At 43.1% G+C, this 10,434-nt stretch overlaps 1 protein-coding gene across 1 annotated transcript in view; it reads left to right on the top strand.

The window, feature by feature from the left end:
* The first annotated feature begins 10,265 nt into the window (after positions 1–10,265).
* Positions 10,266–10,434, top strand: part of Adam12 (ADAM metallopeptidase domain 12) — a 256,510-nt gene continuing 256,341 nt past the window's right edge. Inside the window, exon 1 of the mRNA XM_055608905.1 lies at positions 10,266–10,364. Within this exon, the coding sequence (XP_055464880.1) occupies positions 10,266–10,364 (99 nt within the window). The remainder of the gene's footprint in view (positions 10,365–10,434) is intronic.

Raw genomic sequence — 10,434 nt, 5'->3', positions numbered from 1 at the left:
GCGGGTTTCAGGCATCTGCACCTACTCTGTCCCAGTGCTTGGTACTGGGCTCTCCTATTCTCAGGACTAGCTTCTCCGAGAATGAAAGTCTGTTTAGACCAATGAATGTATCATTCAGTGGATTTTAAACCAGGCAATGACACTGTTCAGTTAAGAAGTGAAGGTTTTAAAAATCAAAAAGAGGACAAGAGCCAAACACTCAACTGGAGTTGTCGACTTGGTAAAACAAAGAGTGTGTCAAAGAGGTCACCCACTCATACAGATTAGGAGGAAGAGGTGGCACTGGCATGACTGGATGGAGATAAAACCCTTCTTATTTTTAACCATGTTGAACAGGAGGCAGCAATACTGAGAAGGCTGAGATCAGCATGCTCAGGAGACAGCTTAGACTGTGCTTGGATGAGATGGACAGATGGGATTCATCAGCTTCAGAATGATGAGTTCTCCATGGAGCAGTAAGGGGAGTTATCAGGAGAAGAAGGCTGGCTAGGGGAGATAGCTCTAGGGGAGACAACTCCGGCAGCAAAGTGATTGCCATGTGTGATGGTTTGAATGACAGTGTTCCTCACAGGCTCATTGTTTGAACACTTGGTCCTCAGTAGGTGGCGCTGTTTGTGGGTCCATTAGAAGATGTACCTAAAGGTTGGGGCATTTCTAGCCTCTCCCCACTTTCTGCTCACTCTCTCTGCTTCCTGTGTGCAGATGAAATATACTCAGCCAACTTACTGCTCATGTTGCCATGCCATTATGGATGCTCTCTCTCAGGACCTGGTTTCAATACCTTGAACATACAATAAAAAGTCAAGGTGAGGTCACACTTATGATCTCAGCACTGGGGAGGTTTAACTTTAGTCAGATCCCCGCGGCTCTTGAACAATCAGGCTAGTTGACTGACTGAGCCCCACGTCAATAAGAGACCCTTCTTCAAAAAGCAAGATGACCCCTGAGGAATGATAGCCATGGTTGACCTAAGGTCTCCATACACATGCACACATGCAATGCACCCTTCTGCATAAGCATTAATACACACAAGTGTGCTCTCTCTCTCTTTCTCTCTCAGATCATATTTTTAAAGAGTGGAAGACAAGGTCTCGTCAGGGAAGACAAAAATACAGCATAATCAAGTTTTTCTGAAACAGGCATAGGTTAAGCAAAGGTGGTACAAGATGTCAGATGTTGGAGCAAGGATATTAAGGGATACCTTTAGATGGTCCAGAGATGTTTGGGGGCACTATTAGCTGGAGGTAGGGTGTTATGGGCCACTTCTAGATGGAGCAAAGATGTTAGGGACACTTGTAGTTGGAGGAAGGACGTTAGGGATCACTCTTAGATGAGATAAAGCAAGGATGTAAGGGAGCACTCTTACTTGGAGGAATGATTGTAGGGAGCATCCTTAGATGTAAAGAAGATATTAAGGAACACTCTTAAATGGAGATAGAGCTTCTTGTCACTGCACAGTGACTTTCTCATTACTGCTTAATCCATTTAAACACAGTGATTCTCAACTTGCGAGTTGTTGACTTTTTGGGAGTTTAATAACCTTTTCACCAAGGTCACCTAAGACCTTCAGAAAATATAGGTATTTACATTATAATTCATACCAGTAGCGACAAAAATAATTTTGTGGCTGGAGGGCGCCACAACATGAGGGACTTCACTAGAGGGTCACAGCATTAGGAAGGTTGAGAACCACACTGGTTTAGTGCACTAGATCCCTCTAATGCCCACTCATGTACCTTTGCTATTAATGTATAAAACTTATTTCTGGGCTATAAATTTTGATGCTTAGTTCCATTTTATCTCTGTGTGTCATTACTTAGTAAGTTCAGAGAAGAGTTCTGACAACCTTTGTTTCACCCCCACCCCACCCCCACAACTGTTACAAGTGGACAGCTTCTCTTCTTCCAAGGGACAACGCAGTGATGACATTTGAAATGCAGTCAGCTCTGATTTTGCAGTTAACTCTGATATTTGTTTCTGGGCAACTATGAGGGAAAAAACAAAAAACAAAACCCGCACGACCCTACAGTCCCCCAGTTTGTCAAATGGGACTTGTTTGAATCTCCACTGAGCAGCCAAAGCTGGAAAGCTGGAAGTTAATGATGTAAATCGTCTTTCTCCTCACACATAGGGAATCCATGAGGCATGGCAAGTTACGTTTATGTGTTTATGTGTAGTGGAGACAATGTGTGTTTGGGGCATGAATCCACCTGAAACCTTTCTTGGAAGCAATTGCTAGCTTTCTCTGAATTTCAAATTGATGTCCAAAGCCTTTCTGCAGGACTGTGTTTGTTTGCACGGGTCCTAATTGCTCTCGTATCTAAAGGGGCTCTGTCTTCTTCATGCCCGAGGCTGTGCCTGCTGGTGCCAGGAGAATTGTGGGGCTTGTCATCAGGAGCCCAAGTGATTGATGTTTTTCCATTTACTTTTTTTCTCCATAATAAAAATAATATGTGCTGATTACAGAAGAATCAGGTCTGCACGAACATAAAGAAGAGAACCATAACGAATTCCTAGTTCCCGTGGCTCAAGGAAAAGCAGCATGAGCACGTGGCTTGGCTTCCTTCCAAACACTGATCTGAAAAAGCCATTTGCCAAACTAAAGGGCATCAGGGTCTCCTTTCACATCCATGACCTCATGCTGTCCTCTTGCCAGTCTTCTGTGGTAGATGATGGTCCTCAGCCTCAAGTGACTCATAAAGGATTTGAGCCTCAGGAATTTTAGATTGCTTCCTGAGGATCATAGATGTGTGGCACCTCTTCTGGTTTTGGCAGCACTGGGATTTGAATGGAGGACCCTGTACATGCTAGACAAGTACTCACCCAGTGAGCTACATTCCAGGCCAAAAATGCATATGGGTGTTTCTCACTCACCTGGTTCCGTTTCAGCACCATTTTGTCAATATAACACGTGTCAGTCACAGATTGCAGGTCCCCAAACCAAGTGGCAATTCTCCCTTCACTTCTTTACTATCTCGGAGGCTAAAAAAGGCTAATAAAAGTCATGCTCTTCTCTTCCCTAGAGCGCCCTGGAGTACCTAGAAGGGCCTCACAGTCTGTCTGCCTTCCAAACTCTGGAAAGCCTTGTCAGTGACTTAGCTGTAGTGTACTCAGCCGCAGCCCTAGCAGCTCCTCTTCCTTCTGAATACATGTCAAGGTTGCACAAGTCAGCAGCAAGCATTCCAGCTCGCAGGGTTCTGGAGTCACAGAGATGCCTGGCCATGTTCAAGCCTTCTTGTACTGAGCTCCTCTAGAACGATGCAATTATTCCTACAAGATTCAGGTTAGAAGGTAAAAAGTTTTATAAATGGGCGATATTTTATTACAGGTTTTAGATTCATAAAAACATGAAGAAGCTAATATAAAGTCTTCCCAGTTACCATGCATCCCATCCCCCCACTTAATTTCTTATATTGTCATCACGTGCATATTCACTGTAATTTACATACATTAAATTAGGCTCAATATTATTCCTGTTTTCTTAACTTTTATCCATTGTGGCTTTCCTGTCTCTCAGTCCTGCCAAGGAACCTGCAGAGCATTTAACTGGCATGCCTCCTTGGGTTCTTTCTGGCTGAGTATCTCAGATTGTCCTCGTGTTTTATGACCCTTGACAGTTTTGAAGAGCCCTGGTTAGGGACATTGTAGGATGCATCTTTTAGGGGATGTATCTTATGATGAAACTGAGTTATGTAGGTTTGTGTGTGCGTGTGTACACTTGTGGATATGTGTTTGTGTGTGTTCATGTGTGTGGAGGCCAGACGTTAACTTCAAATATCATTTCTCAAGATCCATCTGCCTTGTTTATTTTATTTTATCTATTTATGTTTATTATATGTTTATGAGTGTTTTGCCTGTATGTATGTATGTATGTATGTATGTATGTATGTATGTATGTATGTATATCATGTGTGGAGACCAGAAGAGGGGGCCGTAATCCCTGGAACTAGAGTTACAGATGACTGTGGGCTACTTGCTATGTGGCAGCTGGTATTAGAACCCAGGCATATGCAAGAGAAGCAAGTGTTCTTAACAACCCCCTTTTTTTTTTTTTTTTTTTTTTTTGAGACAGGGCTTCTCACTAGCCTGGTTAGGTTAGATGGTCTGGCTGCTCCACTCTACTCCAAAGCTAGGATTACAAACACCACTGAAAGTGACACCACTTTCAGCTTTCTTTCATGAGTTCTGGGGATAGAACTCATGTCCTTGTGCTTCACCTACTGAGCCATCTTCCTGACCACAGAGTATAGGGTTTGAGGAGGAAGATGGCTCACACAACTTGCTGTTCATATCATGTCATATCAGGGGCATCTTCCACCAACCTGGTGCATCCCTGCTGATGTTGGCCTTGATCATTGGGCTGAGGCGGAGCTCAGAGTGTTCTCCACTGTGAAGCAACTCTTTTATGCTTTATCTGCCTTTGACTCTTTTGAGGATGTCTTTGAGCTATGTTATTTTTAAATTGAACTGCTAATTTTCATGTAGAGAAGGTACAAATGGATAAAAGGATGATGCTGTTTTCTTGGTTGAGTTTGAAGATGTAAGTCTGAACAAAGAGCATCTTGTTAATGGATACATCACCACCACAGGACCCTGAAACAAGGAACCCCTAGATGGCCTGGGCCTGCTTTGATATAGTCCTTTGGTATTCAGGGCTAATAAAATGCTAAATGAGTTTCTGAGGCCTTGACCTTCACTTTTCAGCTGAAGATGGCTTCTTCAACTTTTTTATCATTAGACTTTTTTTTTTTTCTAAAGCTCATCACCACAAGTCTATTTTGGCACCTCCACCTGAGCCTCCTTTCTTAAGTCCCTGTGAGTATTGGTGGGAATTTTCCTTTGAAGAAGTCAGGGGGCGATATTTGGCTTTCTCTTGTCTTAACATTCTCACTGGTTTGTCTTCTCACTGGCAACTGAACCTTGACATTTTTGAATTATTAATGTGAACTTATGATATTCACAGCAGTCATTACACAAATACACCACAGAGCCTAGACACTTGGATTCTTATGTTCTAGAATGAGTTCACACATTATGGTTTGTGAAGATCCTCTCCTGCATGGCCTCATTTAAGAGAGAGACAGAGAAACAAAGAGACACTCTTGGGAAATTAGAGAATTCTTGCAGGAGATAATTTGCATTAGAAATCAAAGTATCTACTGTGTTTTTTTGTTTTGTTTTGTTTTCCATAATGAGGCTGGTATATATTTACTTTTTTAAAAAATGTGTTTATTTATTCATTTTACATCCTGATAGCCTCCTTCTATTCCTCCCCTTCACACATCCCTCCCCCCCCCATTCTCTGGTCCCCTTCTCAGACAACAGGATCCAAAGGTAAGTATCAGAGTCAGAGAGGGCCCTGATTCAATTGTTGGGGAGCCATGTGAAGACTAAGCTGCACATCTATTACATATGTAGGGGGCCGAGGACCAGTCCATCCATTTTTCTTTGGTTGGTGGTTTGGTCTCTTTAAGCTACATGGGCCCAAATTAGTTGACCCTATAGGTCTTCTGGTGGAGTCCTTGACCCTTTCAGCTCCCTCAGTCATTCCTCAAACTCTTCCATGCAATTCCCTGAGCTCTGTCTAATGTTTGATTGTGAGCCTCTGTATTCATTTCCATCAGCTGCTTGGTGAAGCCTCTCAGAGGAGTTATACTAGGCTCCTGTCTGTAAGCACAGCAGAGCAACATTAATAGTATCAGGGATTGATTTTCTCCCATTAGATAGGTCTCAAGTAGTGCCATTCCCTCTATCTTTGCTCCTTCTTTGTCCCTTCACATCTTATCAGCAGGACAATTTTGGGTCAAAGGTCTTGTGGGTGTGTCGGTGTCCTTAACCCTCCACTAAAAGGCTTGACTGGCTACAGAAGGTGACCACTTCAGGCTCCATATCTCCTGCTGCTTGGAATCTCAGCAAGGGTGACCCCGTAGACTTCCTGGGGCCTCCTGTATCTCAGGTGTCTGGCAAATCCCAAAGACATCCCCCATTTATGATTGTGTCAGGTTTACCCAGGATCAAAGAAACTGGAAGTTTCTCCCCAGCATGAGCTGCCCACATTTCTTCTTTAGATAACAGTAAGTTTTGTCGATGCCCAAATACAGATTATGAAAAACAAACTGTATACAAACTGTGCATTTTATAAGGTCATATTTTCTGAATGTATGCATCATTCAAGACCTCCTTTTACGGTTTGTCAACAAGATAGCTACATAAAATACATCCTGATATCTCACAGCTGTGAGTAATTCATCCTGTCTACCCATGCCGCACAAATAAAAATTTTATTTGTATCATCTAAAAGAAATACTAGTGCATAAATACATAAGCAAAGCTCATAAGAAACAGCCTTCTGACCACAGATCCCATGGAGGGGATATTGTGCAACCAATTAAAAAGCTCAGAGATGGCTCCATTATTCCTGTACACAGATAGTAAACACTGTGCTCAGCAAATAATACAGTTATGCAACTTCTCCAGAGCCTTGCAAAATGTCTCACAAGTGTTGGCCCAGTCTGCCTTCAGATTCTCCTAGGAATATCTAGAAATAAAGTCTCTTTGTAGAGTACTCTGGAGCCAAAAAAGAGCTTCACTTTGGATTCAGAGTCTAGAAGATGTAAGTGAAAGGGGAGAGTGTTTAATATTGGGGGCATTTGGCCTGCAGGCAGTCAAATAGCTATTGTTCTCTGCCACCTAGAATGCCAAAGGAACTAGTCCTGAAGGCTGAGAAGTTTCTTCACATTGGGTTTGTTGGGCCTCAGCATGATCAAATCCAAGCTCCCCACCTACAGGCCTTCCTTATGCTCCCAAAGTCAAGGCATCTCTCCTGGGGGAGCACATGGCAATGGCTTGGCTGTGGACCATGCACCATCTTCCGTCTGTGGCAGAGGCTCATGTGGGCTGTAGAACATGCAAAACCTTGCCTCAAGCATCTGAAGCCCATGAGGAAGTCTTCCAGGCCTTTCTCTGCCATGGCTGGAAGGTATGGAAAAACACTCTGGCTTCCTCTTGCTGGGTCATAGGGGATGTTAGCTATTTCCTTCTGTCCAGTTTATCAGGCTCTAGGACAACTAGCTTTACTAATTTAGCAAATTGACTCACATTGATAGTTTAACTCAAAGCTGGCAGGGATAGCCTATAATTCAGCTGGTGTGTTTATATGGCGAGGACCCTAAGATGCCTGTGCCTACCTTCCTGATAGTAGTACTTGATTTCAGGGGCAGAGTCACTCTGGGCACTTGGCGTGGCACTGCAGATGAGATCTGCAGATATTTTTCATGCACCCCCCAAAGTTAAGACTGTTCCAAAAGTTCTCTCCTGGTTTCTCTCTCAAGAGCCTCAACTCCAGACCCTCTCCTCTCAGCATTTTCTTTGCTCTTGTCTTTTTCTTGAGACAATGTTGAATTCGCGGGAGAGATCCAAGCATAATACGGAGGATGCAAAGCTCTTCCCTTTGCCTTTTTTTTTTTTTTTCCATAGCACGTGTGCTGTTCTCAGAACCAGTCTTACAGGCTGAGAGCTTTCCCTGATCACTAGCTTGGGACTGGAAGTTACTTCAAAAATTTTTGTCTAGATTCTAGAATATTTTGCATATGCATATGTTTCACTGGATAGTTTGGGGACAGGACTCCTGTAGAAACACAAAAAATCATTTATGTTTATATTTATGTTTATTTTTAGTGTAGATATTTTTTTTTATGTACATGAGTGAATGGAGGCCAGCGGTCAAGATTGAGTCTCTTCTGCTATTTCTTTGCACAATATTGTTGTTGTTGTTGTTAAAACATTATGCTCTTGCTGAGCCCAGAACTCAATGGTTGGTTAGACTAGCTGAGCAGTGAGCTCTCGGGATCCGCCTGTATCTGCCTGCCTCTCATACCTACAGCTATTGTAGATGCATACTGGCAATCTGGAGTCAGATCCCCATTCTTGCATGGCAGGCACGTTATAGGCTCAGCCATCTCCCAGTGCCCATTTATGTTTCACATACTATTTAAACAGGCAGCCCTGCAAACTCTTTATCACATTCGGCATTAGAGTACCATGCATGCATCGTGACTGTGACATCACAGGAAGTCAGGCACAGAATTTTGCATTGACGGTAGCATCTCCAGTTCAAGAATGCTGCATTTGGGGTGGTTTCAGAAGTTGGATTTTCAGATTGAGGATGTTCAGCTCATGTTCATTCTATTATCTCTGTGCCAAGTTGTCCATCATAGGGCATTTCTTTCTGGGTCCACCTGTTAGACATAGGACTGACACTGCTGAGTCTTCTGGTGTGGAGTGTATTTAAAAGATCAGAATTTCCATATCACAGATAGAAAACACTAGCCTGAGGTGACAATAGGAGATGCTGGCCTGAGCAGACAGCATGGGCTTTCTGAATGGAAGCATCAAGTGCCTATAAGCAAGCCCAAGCAGAACTTACCCTGTGCATTTGGGAAGAAGCAAAATGAGGAGGAAGAGGAAGAGGAGACTATCGTCTCTCCCAACGACCAACAATGAGACCAGAAATCCATGGCGGCAAGCCCTCTCTAGGCCGCCAGATAAAGACACAGGGATCCCAGATGCCAGCATGACCCCCCGCAGCAAGGTGGACTTCTGGCATCTTCCATCCAGACAACCCCTTCCTTTCTCTCTAGCCAGCACTCCCTTGATGTCATCCTTCACACACAGAGCCATGGCTGAGCATTTGCGTCATCTGAGCCCTGTAGTAGTTTCTTTTCTTGTTGTGACCAAATACTTAACAAAACCAACTTAAGGAAGAAAGTGCTTAAGCCCACAGCTCAAGCGCACAGTCCACCACGGGGAGGAAGGAAGAAGTCTGAGGCTCCGGCCCCATTGCATCCACAGTGAGGAAGCAGATGTTGAATGTTGTTGCTCAGCTCACTTCTTTCTTTTTATTGCCTCTGGAACTCCAGCCATAGGAAAGTGTCACTAACTTTCAGGTGGGTCTTCCTTCCTATCTTAACTACATCAGAGGCTTCTCTCCAGGCTCTGGCTAGTAGTAATGAACATGAACCATCACGAACTCCTTTGCCCTCCTCCGCTCATTGCCTGACCCATGCCCATGTTCCTTTCTTTCTCTTTCCAACATGGCTGAGGTACCCAATTCTTTCCTCTGCCTCTGGACATGTTTCTGACTTTTCACCCCATGCTACTCAACAACCAGGAGTTTAGAATGCTTGAGGCCAGCTTGAGAATGTTCTGGAAAGGCTACATGAGACAGTTAACGTTCCAGTAGTAATCCTTTTGTAACCTGACTATAACTGCAGACTTCCACATCGAGAATGATAAAACGGTGTGGATTTAGAAGTATTAAGGGAATTGTAAAATGTCTAGGATTAAAATTTCAATACCGTTTGTGCCCCATAAATATAAAGTCTTTAGTAACTTGAAACTGTGCGATTATGACTCAGGTCTGAAAATCATGGGTTCTGGCTGAAGAAATGGGAATAACACGTGGGGGAATCTGGTGCCGTCCCTCACCTCCAGGCCCATGCTGTGGGCCCACCAAATAGCAAGCATGTGACCTCATAGGCGAACAAGTCCAGAGAAATCACCAGGATGGTTATGAAAACGATACACTCTCCAGAAGAGAAAAATGTTATTCTTTCCGTCGGGTTTGCTTATGGAAATGGGGCTGAACTGAACCTGTGGCCCATCAGCCCCCATTGACAAGATCCCAAGAAACAAGTGCATAGGATCACTTTTCAAATGACTTTATTTAAAAATAAATAAATGAATAAACCCGTCTAGTCAGTCTGAACAGGCAAATTAATTTTATCTATAGAATGACTTACCAGAGCATATAAAATTAGACTTCCTAAGTGCTCAGAGGAAACCTAGAACTGTGTCTAACAGATTCACTGAGACTTAAGTAAATGGATTTAGTCTTAATATAGCTAAGGCCTTGGGACTTTTAATAGAGTTGATCTTAAGTGTAGCACTAATTTATCATTTTCAAAAGTCACTGCATGCACTTCGGTTGCTAATTTAAGAACTGAATTATATACTTTGTCTGAACTAATAATCCAACGTGGATTACAGAAAAATTCAATTTGTTGTCTTTAAGGTACACTATTTTAACATTGAGATTGGCTGAAAATTCATTCGTTTTTAATGCCTATGGTGAGTTAATGGGTTCTAGCGTTTCCCGGACTCGCTCAACTTCCAAGTATTTTCACTGTGTCATTTTTGTAATAAGCTTCTGATGCCAAATTCTTCCACCAGAATGAAAACCCAGCTGCTTTTCTTTTGATCCAGGGATGACTTTATGGGACCAGAGAGGAGCTTATGAAGTGGCCAGAGCCTCCCTTCTGAGCAAGGACCTTGGGATCCCAGGAGGACAGAGCTACCAGGCAAAGGTCGGCCGTTTGTTTGTTTGTTTGTTTGTTTGTTTGTTTTTCTTCCTTCCCTTATTTCTTTTTTTTTTTT

Source organism: Psammomys obesus, unplaced genomic scaffold (genome assembly GCF_907164565.1).
Source record: "Psammomys obesus unplaced genomic scaffold, mPsaObe1.curated_primary_1811, whole genome shotgun sequence".
Taxonomy (NCBI): domain Eukaryota; kingdom Metazoa; phylum Chordata; class Mammalia; order Rodentia; family Muridae; genus Psammomys; species Psammomys obesus.
The sequence above is the reverse complement of the archived record's forward strand: the minus strand, read 5'-3'. Positions and strand labels throughout refer to the sequence as shown.